This window comes from Schistocerca nitens, chromosome 3 (assembly GCF_023898315.1).
Source record: "Schistocerca nitens isolate TAMUIC-IGC-003100 chromosome 3, iqSchNite1.1, whole genome shotgun sequence".
Taxonomy (NCBI): Eukaryota; Metazoa; Arthropoda; class Insecta; order Orthoptera; family Acrididae; genus Schistocerca; species Schistocerca nitens.
In genome coordinates, this window is record NC_064616.1 from 290563754 (window position 1) to 290586130 (window position 22377).

General features: G+C 42.5%; 1 protein-coding gene across 1 annotated transcript in view; it reads left to right on the plus strand.

The window, feature by feature from the left end:
• The window catches only part of LOC126249185 (rho GTPase-activating protein 45-like), a 607616-nt gene that overhangs the window by 542931 nt on the left and 42308 nt on the right, over positions 1-22377 (plus strand). The window contains exon 9 of the mRNA XM_049950840.1: positions 17394-17588. Coding sequence (XP_049806797.1) covers positions 17394-17588 — 195 coding nt within the window. The remainder of the gene's footprint in view (positions 1-17393; positions 17589-22377) is intronic.

Consider the following 22377-nt stretch of genomic DNA (forward strand, 5'->3'; position numbering starts at 1 on the left):
TGCGATTGCGGTTTATCGTATCCCGACATTGTTGCTCGCGTTGGTTGAGATCCAATGACTGCTAGCAGAATATGGAATCGGTGGGTTCAGGAGGGTAATACCGAACGCCGTGCTGGATCCCAACGGCCTCGTATCACTAGCAGTCGAGATGACAGGCATCTTATCCACATGACTGTAACGGATCGTGCAGCCACGTCTCGATCCCTGAGTCAACAGATGGGGACGTTTGCAAGACAACAACTATCTGCACGAACAGTTCGACGACGTTTGCAGCTGCATGGATTATCAGCTCAGAGACCATGGCTGCGGTTACCCTTGACGCTGCATCACAGACAGGAGCGCCTGCGATGGTGTAGTCAACGACGAACCTGGGTGCACGAATGGCAAAACGTCATTTTTTCGGATGAATCCAGTTTCTGTTTACAGGATTATGATGGCCGCATCCGTGTTTGGCGACATCGCGGTGAACGCACATTGTAAGCGTGTATTCGTCATCGCCATACTGCCTTATCACCCGGCGTGATGGTATGGGGTGCCGTTGGTTACACGTCTCGGTCATCTTTTGTTAGCATTGACGGCACTTTGAACAGTGGACGTTACATTTCAAATGTGTTACGACCTGTGGCTCTATCTTTCATTCGATCCCTGCGAAACTCTACATTTCAGCAGGATAATGCACGACCGCATGTTGCAGGTCCTGTACGGGATACAGAAAATATTCGACTGCTGCCCTGGACAGCCCCTCTCCAGATCTGCCACCAATTGAAAGCGTCTGGTCAATGGTGGCCGAGCAACTGGTTCGTCACAATACGCCAGTCACTACTCTTGATGAACTGTGGTATCGTGTTGAAGTTGCATGGACAGTTGTACCTGTACACGCCATCCTAGCTCTGTTTGACTCAATGCCCAGGCGTATCAAGGCCGTTATTACGGCCAGAGGTGGTTGTTCTGGGTACTGATTTCTCAGGATTTATGCACCCAAATTGAGTGAAAATATAATGAGATGTCAGTTCTAGGATAATATATTTGTCCAATGAATACCCGTTTATCATCTGCATTTCTTCTTGGTGTCCCAATTTTCATGGCCAGTAGTGTATGAAGTTTTTTGGAAGCCCTAAGTGCTTTCTTTCTCAAATACAGGATGAGTTAAGGCTGAATTACAAGAGTATTTTTCACCTCCACCCCAACCCTTTCATATGTAGGTGGTTCTTACGCCCATAGCGATTCTTTCCGGTAGTAAGTGATATGTGTACGACGATTGGCTGAAATCAGTCCAGTGGTTTATGAGGAGATGTGGAACGTGCATACGTACACTGAGGTGGCAAAAAGTCATGGGATAGCGATTAGTATCGCGTACATAAGGTATAAGAGGACAATGCACTGGCGGAGCTGCCATTTGTACTCAGAAGATTCATGTGAGAAGATTCCCGACCTGATTGTGGCCGTACCAAGGGACTTAACAGACTTTGAAATCGGAATTTTAGTTGGAGTTACATGCTTGGGACATTCCGTTTCGGTAATCGTTAGGGAATTCACTATTCCGAGATCCACAGTATCAAGAGTGTGCTGAGAATACCAAATTTCGGGGCATTAATTGTCACCATGGACAACACAGTGGCCGACGGCATTAACTTAATGATGAGAGCAGCAGCGTTTGCGTGGAGTTGTCAGCTCTGACATACAAGCAACGCTGCGTGAAATAACCGCAGAAATCAATATGGGACGTACGACGAACGTATCTGTTAGGACAGAGAGGAGAAATTTGGCGTTAATAGGCTATGGCAGCAGATGACTGACCTAAGTGCCTTTGTTAACAGGACGAGATAGCCTGTAGCGCCTCCCACTGGCTCGTGACCATATCGGTTGGACCATAGATGATTGGCGTCGTCTAATGAGTTCCGATCTGAGTTGGTAAGAGCTGGTGGTGAGGAACAAGAGTGGCGCAGTCCCCACAAAGTCATGGATCCAAGTTGTCAATAAGGGGCTGTGTGAGCTGGTGGTGGCTCGATAGTGGTGAGGAATGGTGGTCCAACTGAACGGCTCATTGACCGGGGATGATTGTGTTCGGTTATTTGGAGACCATTTGCCGCGATTCATGGGCTTCATTTTCCCAACCAACGGTGGAATTTTTATGCATGACAGTTAGCCATGCCACTGGGCCACAATTGTTAGCAATTGGTTTTAACAACGTTCTGGACAATTCGAGAAAATGATTTGGCCACACAGGTCGCCATACACGTATCCTATAGAACAAGAGGTGACTTCGTGCACAAAAACCTGCACCGGAAACACGTTCATAATTATGGACGACTGTAGAGGCCGGATTGCTCATTATTTCTGCAGGGGACTTCCAACGACTTTTTGAGCGCCTTCCATGGCGATCTGCTGCACTATGATGGGCAAAAGGATATCCGACACGATATTAGGAGCTATCCCACGACTTACGTCACCTCTGTGTACACACATACGCTGACGGAAAAGAAAGTCGAAGCATCAAAATATAATGAACGTAGAGAAACTAAATTTCTGGAATATATTTGTCTAGGTGATGTATATAAGTGATTAACATTGCATGATCACAGGCTAATGTAAGCTCGAGATAAGCCATTGAAAATGAGAAATGCTGATACTTTAACAACAGGTGTAAACGCAAGAACGATGAATGCAAACATGCAACGATTGTGTTGTACACGTCCTGGATGACAGTTTGTAGGATGGAGTTCCATGTCTGCTGCACTTGGTCGGTTTTTTGTGGCTGGCGCTGAAGATGTCGTCCGATGATGTCCCATATGTGCTCGATTGGAGACAGATCTCGTGATTGAGCAGGCCACGTCAACATGTCGGCACTCTGTAGAGCATGTTGGGTTACAACGATATGTGAGCGAGCGTTAACATCCTGGGAAACACCCCCTGGGACGCTTTCATAAATGAAAGCACAACAGGTCGAATCACCAGACTAGCATAAAATTTGCAGTCAGTGTGCATGGGATAACCACGAGAGTGCTCCAACTGTCATGCGAAATCGCACCCTAGACCATAACTCCAGGTGTAGGTCCAGTATGTCTAGCACGCAGACAGGTTGGTAACCGGCCCTTAACTGGTCTCCTTCGAACCAGCACACGGTCATCAGTGGCACTGAGTCAGTACAGTTTTAGCCGGCCAGTGTAGCCGAGCGGTTCTAGACGCTTCAGTCTGGAACCGCGCGACCGCAACGGTCGCAGGTTCGAATCCTGCCTCGGGCATGAATGTGTGTGATGTCCTTAGGTTAGTTAGGTTTAAGTAGTTCTGAGTTCTAGGGGACTGATGACCTCAGATGTTAAGTCCCATAGTTCTTAGAGCCATATACTGAACCATTTTGAAATCAGAACCAGTTTTGATCAGAAAACACAACAGACCTCCACCCTGCCCACCAATGAGCTCTCGCTTGACACCACGATAGTTTCAAATGGCGGTGGTTTGGGATCAGTGGAATGCACGCTACAGGGCATCTGGCTCGGAGCTGCTCTTGAAGTATTTGATTTGTAACATTGCGTTTTGTCACTGTGGTGCCAACTGCTGCTCATCTGCTGCATTACAGTGCGCCAGATACATACGCCGAAACGATGGTCTTCCTTCTCGGTAGTGCCACATGGTCCTAGGTGTAACGCATTATCATGATGGAATTTGAACTTCCCGCCATTTTCTGGGGTGGGGAGGGGGGTTAGGTTAGTGGAGGTAGCCCAATTGACCTTCTTCCGGGAAATATTCAAACTTCCCGCCAAAATTGGCCATCTTGATTGACGTCACTGGGGGTGTGCCTGTGCCGTCACGGCCGTCATCTTGGATGACATCACACGGGGTTTGTCTGTGACGTCACGGCCGCCATCTTGGATACATCTGACAACAATGGAATGTGGGGCTGCATCGTTGTTGCCCCCCTACTGACACCATCTTTCAGATGTGGAAAAATTCCTACCAACATTCGTTTATGTTGCACAACTCCTTCTTGATGTTGCGTTTTTTTTCGTCAGTATATACACATATATAATCGGTGGCCATAAAAAGTCTGAAAAGCTTGTAAGAATGTTGCAGGGTAGGTCGTGCTCCGAAATAATTGTTAAGAAAAAGTTTTGATACGCTGTGCCTTTTCCGAGTTAATTGGCATTGAAGTAAGCCAATCAGATTGTTGCTCGCTCAAGTTCAAGTGTCCCTCCAGAGAAGGCATCGTCGAACGTGTTCTTCATTTGATTCCGTAAAACCAGAGATGAGAGCGATACAAAAATTGGACATGGGACGGTAATAAGGATGGAACTCGAGCCAAATGCTGAACAGTCTGGTGCGCTACCATCTACGCTATGAGAACAACAGACACTAATTGTATCTGGTGGGCCACTTGAATTTGTACGCGCAATGGCCTGATTGGCTAACATCAATATTGATTAACTCGGAAATAGTGCAACGTTTCGAAATTCCTTCTTAACAATTGTTTCTCACTACAACTTATTCTGTAACACCCTTACAAGCTTTTCAGTCTGTTTCTGACCACCCTGTACACATACATACATATATTTTTCTAATATGTGTGGATTCCTTACAAAACACTGACGAGCACTCTTCTGATGGAATATAACTCTTCAAATGCAGCCAATAAATTTTACCACTTCGTACTATTCATCAACTTTTAAGTAAGAATAGCGGTTAGTAATGTGTACCAGTATTTCGGCCGCTCCCCTGTTGAAACAGTGTCTCATATTACTGGCTCTAGACAGCTTTAAACATTAAGTTTCTTGCGTCCATGAAAATTGCAACACTAGGAAGGGGGTTTGCGACATGCTTCATACTGGTATGAAATCTACTACATGCTTGGACATGCAAATGATTCGCGCTTGAGCACAACCATACAAATTAGGTGGGAGTAACGACATTTGCGGTCTTTTTGTAAATAAAGTTGACATTTACAAATCGCATTTGAATACTGTTTTTCTTGTGAGGAGCTCGTTGCCTAAGGAGAAGAAAGATCTTCCATTATCGTGACCTATCGAGACTGCAGTGTATCGTTCCGCTATATTGCTGTTCAAGTTGGTCAGGATCCCAGGGCTGTCTTGTACGTATGGGGACGATGGGTTCCAGATCGCCATGTTCAGCACAATACAGAATGTCAGTCCCCCTCGCTACTAGCGTACACAGACATATTGTTCGCTTGGCAGTACGGGATCGTACTGCCACGTCACATACCGCGAGTCAGGGAATGGATTTGTTTGCAGCGAGACTAGTAATACACACGGACAGTGGGACGACTTCTGGAGAACCACCGCCTGCCATTATGGCGACCATTGTTGCGGCAGCTGAGAGAAGCGCATCGACTACACTGGGCAAAGGAGTGGCAGCATGCCGTCTTTTAATATGAATCCCGCTGCTGACTACATGGCACAATGGACGTATCTGTATGTGGAAACTCCGAGGAGAACGAACGTTGCCAGATTTCCTTCGTCATTTCCATGCGTAGCCAGTACCTGGCGTAATTTTAAGGAGTGCTACTGTAATTACAACACGACTGTATCTGGATAGCAGCCGCTACTTTTCTGACGATTTAAGGCCAGTGACTGTACCCTTCTTCGTTGCTTGCCGTTAACATTCGGCAAAATAACATTAAGTCGTTATGTTTTGCGTGTTATCATCACCTGTTTCAATACAGAAGGCGTTCGACTGTTGCCCTGAGGAGCAAATTTTCCATATCTTTCACCCAATGGTTTCTCATTCACAAATGACGTTTGGATGTTGATTGTATGTGAGGATATCGGGTTGTGCCCCGTGTGAGAAGGAGAAACGTCTACCACTATGTGTCGGTATTCGACAGAGGCAGGAAGGTTGCCAAGAGACTGGTGCGCCATTACAAGCCAGCCAGTACGGTTAATGAGTGCTGGAATAGAATTGAAGCAGCATGGAATGACGTACCCGATCTGTCATCCAAACTCAGTTCGACTCCATGCCCAACTGCGGTGAAGCCATTGGTGCTATCAGAGTTAGCAGCTATGTGTACTAAGTTTATCACCTTTGCACTCCCACATCAACTAAAAATTTCATAATATATTCTTTCTATTCTATTGTCTGCGCATAACACGTAAACTTTCGTTATTTGCTGTCGTTCCTAGTGTTGCGGTTTTCACGCCTGGCACTTTAGATGCTTATTCCTTGATATGCCTCATGAGAGTTAACAACTATTTTGTACGAAGAGTTGTATTTGAATCTCGATAGTCTCACAGGTCAGGTCCAATTAGTTGTGAGTGTATGGAAAGTAAATAGCTTCTGACTTTAACATCCAAAGTCAGAAGACGGAAAGAAAGGTCAGTTTATAGTACCACATTTCATTTATTCGTATTGTGGTCACAATACCAAATATAAAAATACTGATTTACTATCTACGTAAGAGCAATAAACTTGATTACTGATTGCGCAACATTTTCTCATCCTGTGAACAGCAAAGGTCATACGTCCTGCTCCACGAGAAGAAAACCACAACGATGGGCCGGAAGCTGTCTACAGGGAAACAGATATGGACGTATCGATAATAAACACTGAGAAGAACCGAAACATCACTGACGATGCTTTGTTGAAAAAGAACGAAAAGCGTCTGATGCGGATAAATAAACTACAGAAACTAGCCGTAATATGTAGACTGTTTTTCTTTCGGTATAAACACGAAGTGTCGAAGGTAGCCACACACACCAAGAGTAAAATAAACTCTGGCACTGAAAATTCTGTTACATATCACTTAAAGTTGCTACTTTTTCACAACAGATTTCAGTGTTTTCTTGACTGTACTTTTTGCTTTTAATTGGCGTAGACTTGTTTTCTATTCAGCTGACTGTGGCTAGCTCACTTCTATTGGATAGGCATGCAAGCCATATGTTTGCAGCAGAGTAAATGTCTTCCACCGAATTGACTGTTCAAGCCACAATATCTGGAGCATTCAGAAAACATATATTTTTAACCAGGTAAATTATGGAATGTAGATAAAATACGACTACCAAGAGAATCTTCAGAAGAAGATTATGAGGAGCAAGACGCCCACGTAGAATTCCTTATAGTAAATAAAGTGCTCGTAGAACCATCTGCCCCGTTGTTCTGATGTCATTTTATATCCCACTAAGGAACTGTATGACCTAGAGGTGAAAATTTGGTTCGAAATAGCTAAACAACTATTTACGACTGATTTCGAGACATACTTTTGTAAATTATACTCATTCAGCGATTCGGATCAAAAGGATTAAACCTACACCAGATGCAGTTCCACATCGTATTCACGTCAGGTGATACACCTCCAAATTGTAGAGATACGTTTCCATTTGCTGTTATTCGTTCGATAGTTATTTTGTAAATACAGCAGAGGCTAAAAGAGTCTGGACTGTCATCACTTCTAGAACTTTATTTATATTTATTTCCGTGCATTTCCTTTAATGCCCTGGTAAGTGTACGACACGTTCATTGAAATATACTTCTTCTACTGGTAAAATCAGTTGTCTCGCAGTAACATACGTCATGCCCGAAGTAATTAAAATTTCGTGGTTCTTCTATAGTTTTAATATTTATAACTATTTTAGTAGTGAAATGGTTTCATTCTAAGCCCACCGCCTTGGATTACAGATATTCTCAGATTAAATCTCTGCCTCTACTTTCCTGCTTCTTTGCTCGTAACTGCAGGTCATCTTCGGAGTAGCTAAATGAATAGCAAATAGAAGGGTATTTAAAATCAGACTGTGCCACGAAAACTATTTCACGTGGTACTATGACTCTCCTGTGTGACTGCTCCTATGTATATAGGACAGAGAACTGATGATATAATAATTATAATAATAATAACAGTGATAGCGATACTGGAATTACTTATACCAATTGTATTAGTACCGTTACGTCAGCCCTGTCAACACAACTCGTCTGTCAACTGACGGTAATGGCATGCCTACAGAAAGCATGGCACTGGTTAAGGGGAATAATAAATTCTCCATCAAAAGATTGTTGTTCTACGAAACACTCAGAAAGAATAGGAAAAATATAGCAAAAGAAAAGAGAAAACGGAAGAGAAATAAAGTAGAAACATGAGAAAGCTTGTGTATAATGCTGACAAGTGTGCTTCTTTTCCTAGGAGCGCTCGACACCACGCGGCTACCTTCGTCGTAGTGCTGTAAGCCTGTATCACACGAGCGAATTTCGTGTCCGAATCTGTTCCTCTAGGTGAGCGCGCGTCAAATGCTAGCGTGTAAATTAGTCATCAGTCAACTCGCATTTGTTTCGGTGACGTCAAGGATTAGCTGTCTCTGCCGAGGGTACAGTTCTAAGATCCTGAGTATGCTGAAGTCTGCGTATGCGCACAAACAAGGGACAGAGGCATTGTCTGCTTACGTCAAGTAGTTAACCAATTCTCTCCTTGCTCACTCATGTTACAGAAATGGATATTGTGTCGTCTTAATATTTATTTTATTGTTTGATTTGTTTTTGTGCTTCTGTGTAAACATTTCACGGGACTTTATATTGTTCTCATCAGTGTTCTCCCATAAGAGAGACCAAATATCTCATAGAAAAATGTTACTTATGGTATACAACATGTGATCAAGAAATATATTGGAGAAAGAAGAACGTTTATATATTAATTTTTAAAATGAAAATGAATTCAACAGCGAAAAGGTCAACGCTTTCCAAGGACAGAAATCGTTTTGTATGTTATTTAGCGGTTAAAAATGAAAAAATATACAAAGGATAAATTAAAATACAAAAAGTGCTGTCCCCTAACTATTGTTAGATGGCTTTGTTATGTATATTTTCTGAAGCAAATAAATATTGATGTTTTGAAATGTGTGGCGACACTTTCTCAACGAGTGAGATGGCGCATGGTGAGCTCACTGGGCTCGTATTCGGGAGGACGACGGGTCAGCTGTCCGGCCATCCACATTTAGATTTGCCGTGATTTTCCTAAATCGCTCACAACAAATGCCGTGAGAGTTCCTTCGGAAAGGACACGGCCGATTTCCTTCCCCATTCTTTCTCAATCCGAGCCTGTGCTCCGTCTCTAATGATCTCGCTATCGACCGGACATTAAACTCTAATTTCACCGTTTTTGACCCTTTCTCTATTACTTATATTCTTAGCTGTGAGGAGAAATTTCTATATAACCTCTGTAAAGAAAACTCATTATAAATTTTGCTTTGTGTCTTAATAAACCCATAGTTCCTGAATGTTTTTACTATATTTTGACTTTTCGTAAGAAGGGCAGGGACCTCATTGTCACTATTCTGGCGCCGAACTGCGTAGCAGACAGCACTCACAACAAACGCAATTTTGGCGCTGACGTGTAAACACAGATATGGGTCTCAGGTTCTATTCCGGGGCGGCTCGGAGATTTTATCCGCCCGGGGACTGGGTGTTGTGATATTCTAATCATCATTTCATCATCGACGCACTAGGTGGCCGAACAATACCAAGTGGGGATCTCCTTGTCAAAAATGCGATCTGATCACTTCATAAATGTGTCTTACTACAGGAATTAAACGCCAAAGTCGCTGCAGTAGACTCACTTTACCCGAGTGGTCGACTGACACAAGAAATTCGCTTGTGTGAAAAAGGCTTTACATCAGACTGCTGTACGGTGCCTATGTAGGCAAGATCTGCGTTTCACAGCGATTACTTTGTCCACAGTTTCATTCGTCTTTTGCTGCAGTGGATGGAAATGCTTATTCACAAGTAGCGCGTTATTGCTGCTAAATATTTCTCAGCTGTTTTCTGCAGCCAGTTCTTTGGATCTGAAGGGCTATCTTTTTTCCGTAGCTGACATGAACAATGAAATGAGTTGTAACTGAGACAGTGTCTCCGAAGTCCACATACTTAAAACTACGAATGTAAGGAGCAAACTGTAGAAAAAATATGAACGCAGTCAGACTATACAATATTTCCTCCCATCGAAGGACAACAATGAGAAACGTATAAGTAAGTAAACACGGTGTTATTTTTTAATCTTTAACAGTTCTGCATACTTTCACCCTGCATTAAGAAACACCGCACACAAAAACTGTCGTAAATAATATCCATGGAAAAATTAGACAAGTTAAGGAATTCAAAATTGGTAAGTATCCTAATTAGGCCACTTACGAAAAATCACGGACCAATGTTGTGTAAACTTATATTTGTGGAACGTACCGAAAAGGTAACAGTAATAAATTGTAATTTTTGCGACGTATTCCTTCCTGTTAAGAGAGCAAAAATAAAAAAAGGAGTGAAGATTACTGTTTAACGTCCCATCAACATGAAGGTAATTAGAGACGGAGTACAACCTCTAATGAAAGAGGGATGGATAAAGAAATCGACCATGGTCTTTGAAAGGAACCATCCCAACACTTGCCGTAAGGGGCTTAGGAAATCACGGAGGACCTCAGTCAGGATGGTCGGACATTGTCTGAATCGTAGACCTCGCGAATGCGAGTCCAGTATGCTAATGAGGGCGCTACCTCGCTCGGTGTAAGGAATGCAGAGTATTTGAAGAAATTTGGAACTTGGAGATCAGTTTCTCTCTTAAAACTGCTCGGACATGGTCTCAGTGCACGATAGATCTACGCTTTGGTGTTCTACACGGAAAAATAATAAGTTTATAATGTTGTAATATTGTTAATACGTAATGAATATCGATAGTCAGAACGTTATTTACTCTGTGGTTTCCCTAAATCCCTTAAAGCAAATATGGGGATGCTTATTTCGAAAAAGATACGGTCGACTTCTTCGCCTCTCCTGCCCAATTCGAGCTTGTGCTACATCTCTAATGAGACCGTCGCCGACGGGACGTTAAAGGTTTCTCTACTTTTCTTTTGCTGCTCATTCAAACTGCGTGCAATTCTGAAGTTCTCAGTTCTCACAGATCGACAAAAATTGTTCAAATGGCTCTGAGCACTACGGGACTTAACAGCTATGGTCATTAGTCCCCTAGAACTTAGAAGAACTTAAACCTAAGGACATCACACGACACGCAGTCATCACGAGGCAGAGAAAATCCCTGACCCACTGATTTACAGCCGTGTCCAGCTTACACTCTACACAATTGGACTAGACTGGGTTTTTCTCACTTATGATTCATAACTGTTTCATTGTTGCAGATGAAAACCAGAAATGCTAAGAAACTCTCACTCAGCGGTCAAATACTTCCCTGTTGAACGACATCCCCCAACTCGCAGACATCCCTGCACCCTCCTTTCCTACCCTCAAGCGCTTATTGTGAGATAAGCTCCAGCGACTGACCACAAACAGCATCATGATATACATTGTTGCACGAATCATACCATTCCCATCTGTGATTTTTATAATAATATCATCCAAAGGAAACGTCCTTTAGTCATATTATTTTATTCGTTTTCAGTGTAAACAAATTTCGAATGTTTGTGTGCTATTAGACTGCAGAGCAGCTTCGTGGGCAAATTACACTTTCCTGTCGTTCTTTCAATAATTCTTAGTTCGGCATATGGTTTCCCCCCAACTAGACTTATCTGGTCGCTCTGGAGAGATACTCCTAATTACTTGAAAGTTGTGATTGCTTCCACTGACTAATCGTCGATTGTGTTGTCAAATGATGCGGCGCCTTTTCGTCTACATTGCATTCACTTATGATGAGGGCCAGCTGCCAGGCGTGACTAGGTTCTTCAAAACCATATTTTAAATTTGACTGTTTGTTCGTGTGGTGCTATGCAAGGAGTAGAAATATGCTACGTTATTATCTGTATGCTGAGTTAAGTATTCAAAGAATGTTCTTTATTTATTGGCTCTGAGCACCATGGGACTCAACTGCTGTGGTCATAAGTCCCCTAGAACTTAGAACTACTTAAACCTAACTAACCTAAGGACAGCACACAACACCCAGCCATCACGAGGCAGAGAAAATCCCTGACCCCGCCGGGAATCGAACCCGGGAACCCGGGCGTGGGAAGCGAGAACGCTACCGCACGACCACGAGATGCGGGCTTTATTTATTCTATTGCAGGATTAGTACCGGACACATCCCCAGCTTCAGCGGCGTCACATATATTATTTCCTTAAAACATGCCAAATATATTTTTAATCAATTCGGCCTATTCTTCCTGCCACACTTGTTTCGAGGCAGCTCTCAGTACGATGTTCGCACGTTCCTCTCGGGCCAATCATTCAATCTTTCTCAAAATCCGATAGCAACACGAACACATTATGTGGGAACATTGTGTTCTAAACTCCTTCTGAGTAGTTCCAGTAACATTAGACCCACTTGATAGCGACGATGTTCTCACCTCATTCCTCAGCTGCTGGGTTGGCTCCTTTGTGTACTGAAAATATTCTTGTGCAAGGATGAAATTATAATCAACATATCCCACAAAATGGTTCAAATGGCTCTGAGCGCTATGGGACTTAACTTCTGAGGTCATGAGTCCCCTAGAACTTAGAACTACTTAAACCGAACTAACCTAAGGACATCACACACAGCCATGCCCGAGGCAGGATTCGAAACCGCGACCGTAGCGGTAGCGCGGTTCCAGACTGTAGCGCCTAGAACCGCTCGGCCACTTGGCCGGCAACGTATCCCACAGGCATATAAATACTGGAGTATGAGTTTGATACAGTTCGGTAAAGCTGTTCATTGTATATAACTTTCCATCTCCGTCAGTGTATATAAAACATGACATACTTTGAATGATCTGAAATAAACATGGTCCATAAATGTTAATTTTGTATGTCTGTCTTTCTTGTTCGTATACATTGGCGGCCATCCATAGATATCGCACGCTTAAATTCACCCTCTGTCGCCTATCAGTCTTAAAATAAAGATTCATTGGTAATTCTGAGCTTCTATGGTGACTTACGCGTCACGATGCGTGGAATAGTGCGATATCTTAGTTGCTTTTGCAGAAAGGCTTTCTGTATAATACGAGTAAATGACATCATCACCACTGTCAGTTCTGGTGCTTCACTTCTTTTTAGTCACCAGTGAAACTTCAAATGTCCGCTTCCGTAGCTGAGTGGTCAGTGGGGATGACTGCCATTCTTAAGTCCCAGGTTCGGTTCCCGGAACCACCAGGATGTGTCCTTGGAGGGAGGACTGGACAGGGGTTCAGCGGCTCCAGGTCAAGAAAACAGACAACGGCCGGGAGAGCGGTGTCCTGACCCCACGCTCCTCCATACTGCATCCAATGACGCCATGATGGAGGATGACATGACGATCAGTCCGTACCGATGGTCCCACTAGGGCCTCTGGACGGAGTTTACGTTTTCCGTGAAACTGGAAATATGTTAAAGAAATTTTGCGTTTGTACCTCTTTGGCTTAATAAGAATTCTGTTATTGCTGAAAGATCTAATACATCTATTAAAGGTGAGCTGGCTCATCTTTTCTGCCACGAAATATCGCATTCAACTGAGGTACATAAGCACTACACAGTATGAAACTGAAATAAATCATAAATATAAGCGCAAGGTCCGATAGTTGCCGAAGCGAATATCACGGGTGCAGCATTAATCACATTTGACTGTTCAAGACAGTTTATTCTTTGAAGCATGTTATCAGAGCACTGTTATCGACTGTAACAATACAGTTTCCATAGACGCTTCCCGACTGCATCTGGCACAATCGGTAAAAGCATAGCTCTTGCCAACGGCTTGACACAGATTATGAGAGAACCTAAGAGAGGTATTGGTGTTTGGGTTCCCGGGGGGGGGGGGGGGGGGGGGGGGGGGGGATGACCAGACAGCCAGGTCATCGGTCTCATCGGATTAGGGAATGACGGAGAAGGAAGTCGGCAGTGCCCTTTCAAAGGAACCATAACCATCCCAGCATTTGCCTGGAGCGATTTAGGGAAATCACGAAAAAAATCAGGATGGCCGGACGCGGGGTTGAACCGTCGTCCTCCCGAATGAGAGTCCAGTGTACTAGCCACTGCGCAGAGATAGGTATTATAATGGCACAGAGAACCTGGAGGAAGCAGGCAGAAGGCAGCTGGAATATACTGAGAAGGAAATTACTCCAATCATACGAGTAAACGATTTAGTTCCCTCTTGAATGTATCGTGGTTTCGGAACACAAACAGGTTACCAGGTAAGACCTTAACTTTTCCCGGCGAACTGAATGTTCAAATAACGTACGGGTTTGCTGCCGGGTGACGTTGTCGAACATCGCCGATATTTCGACAGGAGCACACCCTGCCATTCTCAAGGCAGAAATGCAAGGAAGAAAAAATGTGAAAGCAAATTTAATACCTCGGTTCACAGAGGAGAAACAAGGAAGACACCACACACAGAACAAGTGTCAACACAACCAAAGATAACCAGCATCAGAAATATCGATAGTTACTATTAATCAACAGGTGAGGACAGAGGGACAGAATTAGTGCTACCTCACCTGTTGATTAATAGTAACTATCGATATTTCTGATGTTGGTTATCTTTGGTTGTGTTGACACTTGTTCTGTGTGTGGTGTATTCCTTGTTTCTCCTCTGTGAACGGAGGTATTAAATTTGCTTTCACATTTTTTCTTCCTTGCATTTCTGCCTTGAGAATGGCAGGGTGTGCTCCTGTCGAAATATCGGCTGTGTTCGACGACGTCACCCGGCAGCAAACCCGTAAGTTATTTGAACAGGTTACCAGGTAGTTTGTCCCCTAATGTATAGCTAATGTGGAGAGGGAGACACGGAATGATTGAGAGCTACGTACAGATATAAAGACGTTGGGCATATCAGACCCTGTTATTGCAATTATGGGAATGTGGTAAGTATTTAATCAGTGATGAATGCTTTTGAGGCGATCACAAATTGAGAAACTGACAGAGAAACACGGAGTCTGAAAGACAGATCGCTATTCTAGTCGTATCTACGTAAAGTGAGCATTTTACTCTAGTCGTCTCTAATTTTCAATACTTGTACCGTGCTGAACCGCGTAACAGTGTTAGCGAATCCGCAGGGAATGACTGAAATATGGTTCAAATGGCTCTGAGCACTATGGGACTTAACTTCTGAGGTCATCAGTCCCCTAGAAGTTAGAACTACTTAAACCTAACTAACCTAAGGACATCACACACATCCATGCCCGAGACAGGATTTGAACCTGCGATCGTAGCGGTCGCGCGGTTCCAGACTGTAGCGCCTAGAACCGCTCGGACACTCCGGCCAGCTGACTGAAATAGTTTTGATGTTAGATGGAAATATATTCCTGAAGTTTCGAAGTACCTGTACTTGGATAGCGGCTTCTTGCATGCTGTAAGACTCTGTTAACACAAGAAAGAGTGTTCATCGAGGATTATACTGGAATATTTTACGATTTTTCGTTAGTTAGTTTGACAATATCAAGAATTATGAGAGTAACTGCATCAGGGGACATTTGTTAAAGGTAATTTTATTTTCCATCAGTTACCTCCTGGCAACTACTTCCACACTCACCTAGTGTGATTAAAAGTGTTAATGTTCTTGATGAATAGCTAGTAAATAAATTAAATTCTTTAAGAAAAGAATTTGAAAGTAAAAATTAACGGTTCAGCATTGGTCAGTGAATCTCATATTTACATGTTAATTAGATTAAATAAATCTCTTTGCGATACGTAATTTATTTATCATTAGGAGTGAGTTGATAAATTTCATTTAGTGACTATTTTTGTGTAACGATTGATTTAAAGACTGATTAGTAACTTTATAAAATTATAGCATGTGTGCAGCCCTTTTCACTCTTCACCTACAATTTTATTCATTCTGTTAGCGTTCATTTCTCCATTGCGCATGGGGAGGAGGTGGTTAAGCGTATGAGCAGCTCTCGTGAAAATGAGCTGAATCCAAATGTTACACATATTTCTGCACCATGGGCATCGCAACCCAAACCGTCAGTAGGGAAGGTGATGCTGAGTATTTCTTTTACGCTCTGATGTTGTGGTGTAAACATTTTATACTTTTAAGGGGGAAACTATCACAGAGGCATAAGAGCTTACAGAAGGCTACCAAGACGAAGTGTTGCGGGAAGTTTTCCTACATGATAACTGTGCTGCACGGCAACACACAAGCCAATTCTGCACTGGACACAGGTACAAGGACACTGATTCTTGATTCTTGGCGCAATTAAATATTGTCTCAAAATGGTTGGTTCAAATGGCTCTGAGCACTATGGGACTCAACTGCTGAGGTCATTAGTCCCCTAGAACTTAGAACTAGTTAAACCTAACTAACCTAAGGACATCACACACATCCATGCCCGAGGCAGGATTCGAACCTGCGACCGTAGCGGTCTCGCGGCTCCAGACTGCAGCGCCAGAACCGCGCGGCCACTTCGGCCGGCCTATTGTCTCACCTCCCCAGAGTCCAACTCTTGTATTCTCTTCACGCAGCATTTAGTGACTTCTTTGAGTTACCTTCGATGAACAAACCATTGCATGGCACGTATATCCAGGGGGAAAATTGGCGATTCTAGAAGTGAAACGTTTCCTGTACAGCAAAAATTCTGACTACTACAACCAACGTTGCTAGCAAGTTATCCATAATTAGGAAAAATCTTTGAAACTGAAGGGTGAATGCATAGAGAAGGACTGACATCACTACTGAAGTTCATGGTTGTAGGTGGTAACTAAAACTTTATGACCAGTGTCGCACCTTGTACAGAAGCTGATGTTTATTGAAACATGAGAAGCCGCCACATATTCCAGTGCTGTCAACAGTTAGCTGTGTTACGAGCAGAGATAACTTGGCGCTGATACTAAAACCGCTTCCACCCACAGTGATGCGTTATCCAGTAAAATGCATCATACTGCATATGCTCTGCCTAACAAAAAGAAGTGAAGCATGCAGAAGACATGGTTGGATTCTAATATAACTTCGTACACGTTGTAGCCATCGCTGCCTAATGTAGATGTTGGCATGCAGTGGAGGTATATTGTACATTGATAGAAACTGTCAGGATGCGCCATATTAAAACTCGGCCATGACCTTAAAGTGTTTTGCTGTTCCCAGTTACAGTTCCACGATCTTAGACTTCAACTTCTTCTTGGTCTCCTCTGCAGCTGCATTATGTATTTACTTAATATTTCGAATAAATCCAAGTTGTTTATTGGTCTTCCATATAACTGATTTTGCGCGTGTTCTCCTTCATATCATTTTGTAGCGCTGCGTCTAGATATTCAAACGTCGTAACTCGGTTCTGCTGGATCCTACAAGTCTCTCTAACCCATAACTCCTTTCAAATCAGCCATCTCTTAAGTACTGAAGAGGCAGACTGCTTATTGGAAGCCATATCATGGAAGCAGTTGACGAATTAAAGTGTAAGCCGATTTGACTACTGAACGATGAGATTGTAGGCACATGTCGCAAACACAGGTATTTTAATGGGCTAACGCCTAGAAGTGAAGTACACTACTATGTTATTAACGCACTGGTATCTGTTGAGCAGATGTACGAGGCAAACGCGAGCTGCAGGGCCAGCGTCGCTGAAGCGAATGAATGCTACCAGCAACTACAAAGGACCAAGAATGAAATTCTACAGCAGGGGCAAGAGTTGATGGTGGAAAGTGACAGAGTCCTCAAAACCGCTACAGTGTCTTACTTCGAATCTCAGCAGTCCCTCGCAGCACCCCTACCCTCACAGGTAAGTCACTTATAAGCAATTCACTTATTTAATGTCTGTGTGCCCAAATTTATGTCGATGACTGATCAGAATGACGTACAACGGGAGTGAACTGAGAAAGGAATTTTTCTTCAGTTTGGGTGTCTTGAGGCCATACTACGTCGTGGAATAGTACACCAAGGTATCGACCGTTACAAAACTAATCGCGGTGCCAAGGACCTACAAACTTCATGAAACGTTCTAAATGTCCGCCCATCAAATTGCTTTTTCCACGTTCCGATCAGATGAAGACCACTGCTTGCTAGTTCGTACTCAACCAACGGACAATGTGAATCATTGCACCTCAGGTGGGAGGTATGGGACCCCCACCCTCATAATGGTCTTGACATTTCACCCAATAATTTCCCTTATATGGGCTCTGTGAAGGAATACTTTACTAGTAATCGAATCACAGAAAAATGGGACATGCAGTACGCCGTCATGGTATTGCTTATATGCAAGTATAGGCGTATTGCATAAAGAATGTAAATATCGTGTGACATTATGGACAGGGAAGTCACGTATAGGTTTAGTCACCAGTATTAGAAAAGGTTTATTTATTCAGAGCTTTTGGGCATTTTTCCTTCGGGAAGTATGAAATTTCTGTCTTTACTGGAGCTGTTTCGTGTACCTGACTGTGAAGGTTTGTGGTGAATGTTGTTTCGTGTCTGGGCTGTTAAGATATAGTTATATTTACGAGTATATAAGTAGGTTTAGGGAAACCAGGCGAAACTTAACTCTGGATGATCTACAGTAATTTGAACCCCGCTCCAACCGAAGTCGAATTAAATTGCTTAACTGAGGATCCAAGAATATCGGACACAGTCATTGCAGTGTGTGTTGCATGAATCCTTGGCAACCTGACGTTTCTTTAACGTCTTAAAGAGTAGTACATTAGGTGCAACTCGCTGTTAGCCGGCGATCCATATCCAACAGCACTCACTGATCTCAGCTGTCTGTCTGCACCATATACTGCTGTTTCCACGTAATCTCGTATTCTGTCGATTGAACTACATTTCGGAGCATGATACTGGAAGAATTCGGAATTAGTGGTGATCCGCTATCACTGGACTGTCAGCGACACCTCTCCAAGATTTGCTGGGGTTGTAGTGCTCCTACAACGTCAATTGATTCCACAGTGCTTCTTTCATGAAGCCTTGGAAGACATGGCAGGGACAGCGTTGTTGTTAACACTACCCCAACTACTGAATAGAGGGATTCAGCTGTGGCAGTTTATCACAATTTACTGATAGAGTAAGATTATTACTTGTTGATATCTAATTTTACGAGTATCTGCTTTTGGATTAAATAAATTATAGGTGATACCAGATGTTTACGAAATATTTATTCCATGACTTGGTTTCAGACTTTTTGTGACTCAGATGCGACGACGGAAGGTTTCCTTTTCGATTACGCACTACGTTTTCCATTCAATGGTATACTGATTTGGCTTATCAATAAATCGAGAGCATCTTTTTTCAAGTACTTGGAACCAATCCTTTTTAAAATGAGCTTGTCCTTTTGTACATGTGTTCTGTGACGTTGTGGTTGGAGTTTATTCTTACGATGGGCACTTTCCTTGTCACGTAGTAATTTTGTACGAGGTTTAATGATTTGCACGTTTTTACATTTCACACGTTTTTCCAACAACCGAATAATTTCACGTAATCTAAGCATATTCCGTTGTTAGTGATTTTATATATGTCTCTCGTGTAGTAACACTTATGGTAGCTGTTTCTTCTGTGTCAGGAGACAGTTTTATTGTTTTTGCAGTAACACTTTCATGTTTGTATGGCAATTTTCTCTTCATCGTCAGTAGTTGTGGTTTACTCGGCACGTCAAATTACGTAGGAACTGCATTCCATACCAATGTCTTCTTTTCCGCGCTCATGAACTGGTTTGACTCGAAATGTAACGCACAAAACTTCACGTTATTGTGCAAATAAAGGACATGCTTTTGGAGCAGGTGCTGTCCTCTACTATTTATTAACCATTTCTTGTCCTAAAAAAGAAAAACAAATTCAGTAATTCAATACAGTTTAGAAAAAAATCGTAAGTAAAGAGCGCTCTAATGTGATGTTTCATACCTCTCAGGGTCCTTAGTAAACCTGAAGAATGACAAATGTGGTGTCATCGTCCTATTACTACTGCAATTGATTGCGCTACATACACTGCCTTTCGTAAAAGCCATGTTAAAAATGAATATAAACGATACTGTTTACATTTACTAGATACCGTATTCAGCAGCGTAGCTTCTCCACCGCTTGGGGCACTGTTGTCGCGGTGTATAACAAAAATCAGCGAGAGTGTCGCGACTGTGTATATTAGACTGTGGTTCTATGCTGAGAAAAGTTCGAGCTACGAAAATTCTGTCCTTACACCAAAATAAAATTGTCTGTATTATTAATCAGGTTACGTGAAGATTATATCTGTAACATAACAAAACACATATTGCACTAGTGATCTGACTTACATGTCAAAGTCCACTTGTTGACGACAAAACCTCAATGATTGTACCCACTTTAAAGAAATGAATAAATTTTCGGTATTATTTATCAAAACACGCATGTGTCACTTATAGGTACTATTGAACGAACTTGCAGGTTAAAGTGAACCTGTTGACAATAGTACTTTAGTCTTTGTGCCGCACTTTCAGCGACAACTAGTCCCACTACAGCTACTAAATATCGAAGTATTTGATTTTCTTCCTGCTTAAGGATCTCCTTTCCTTTCCCCATGTCTAGCTACACTCGGAAAATTGAAAAATTTGAACAAAATAATGTGCTAATCAGGCAAGCTGACAGTTGAAAACAAACAAATAGACATTCAGAGCTGAAACAGTATATTAACACCAGAAGCTGACAATGTGTGTGTGTGTGTGTGTGTGTGTGTGTGCGTGTGTGTGTGTGTGTGTGTGTGTGTGTGTGTGTGTGTGTCTGTGTGTGCCAGAATCTAACAGTGGGTGTCACCTATTGGATCTCAAATATTATTATAACACCAGAAGCTGACAGTGCGTGTGCCATAATCTGAACCTGGTTATCAGCTACTGGATCTCAGCTATCCCCCATCTAAAAGCACCACGGATCAGAACACTGTTGCAGAAACAACGAAACAGACATGTCAAATTTAAAAAGATGCAAAATCCCCAAGATTGGCGATCTTTTACAGAAGCTCGAAATTTAGCGCTGACTTCAATGCGAGATGCTTATAACAGTTTCCACAACGAAACGTTGTCTCGAAACCTGGCAGAAAATACGTTAGCGGTAAGAGTAATCAGTGCCTTCTCTAAGCGATAGCAATGGGGATACTATCTAAGACAGTGCTGCCAAGCAGAGTTACTAAACACAACCTTCCGAAATGCCTTCACAAAAGAAGACGAAGTAAATATTCCAGAATTCGAATCAAGAACAGCTGCCAACATGACTAACGTAGAAGTAGATATCCTCGGAGTAGTGAAGCAACTTAAATCACTTAATAAAAGCAAGTCTTCTGGTCCAGACTGTATACCAATTAGGATCCTTTCAGACTACGCTGATGCATTATCTCCATACTTAACAATCATATACAACCGTTCGATCGACGAAAGATCCGTACCCAAAGACTAGAAAGTTGCACAGGTCACACCAGTATTCAAGAGATATACTAGGAGTAATCAACTTCATTACAGGCCCATAGCATTTACGTCTATATGCAGCAGGGTTCTAGAACATATATTGTGTTCAAACATTATGAATTACATCGAAGAAAACTATCTATTGACACACAGTCAACATGGGTTTATAAAACATCGTTCTTGTGAAACGCAACTAGCTCTTTATTCACATGAAGTGTTGGGTGCGACTGACAAGATATTTCAGATCGATTCCGTATTCCTGGATTTCCGGAAGGCTTTTCACACTGTACCACACAAGCGGCTTGTAGTGAAATTGCGTGCTTATGGAATATCGTCTCAGTTATGTGACTGGATTTGTAACTTCTTGTCAGAGAGATCACAGTTCGTAGTAATTGACGGAAAGTCATCGAGTAAAACAGAAGTGATTTCTGGAGTTCCCCAAGGTAGTGTTATAGGCCCTTTGCTGTTCCTTTTCTATATATACGATTTAGGAGAGAATCTGAGCAGCCGTCTTAGGTTGTTTGCAGATGATGCTGCCTTTTATCGACTAATAAAGTTATCATAACATCAAAACAAATTTCAAAACGATTTAGAAAAGATATCTGAATGGTGTGAAAATTGGCAGTTGACCCTAAATAACGGAAAGTGTGAGGTCATCCACATGAGTGCTAAAAGAAATTTGTTAAACTTCTGTCACACGATAAATCAGTCAAATCTAAACGCCGTAAATTCAACTGTATACCTAGGAATTATAATTACGAACGACTTAAATTGGAAGGAACACATAGAAAATGTTGTGAGGAAGGCTAACCAAAGACTGCGTTTTATTGGCAGGACACATGGAAAACGTAACAGATCTATTAAGGAGACTGCCTACACTACGCTTCTCCGTCCTCTTTTAGAATACTGCTGCCTGGTGTGGGATCCTTACCATATAGGACTGACGGAGTACATTGAAAAAGGTCAAAGGAGGGCAGCACGTTTTGTATTATCGCGAAATATGGGAGCGAGTGTCACTGAGATGGTACAGGATTTGGTCTGGGCATCATCAAAACAAAGGCGTTTTTCGTCGCGACGGAATCTTCTCACCAACTTTCTCCTCCGAATGCGAAAATATTTTGTTGACACCGACCTACATAGGGAGAAACGATCACCACG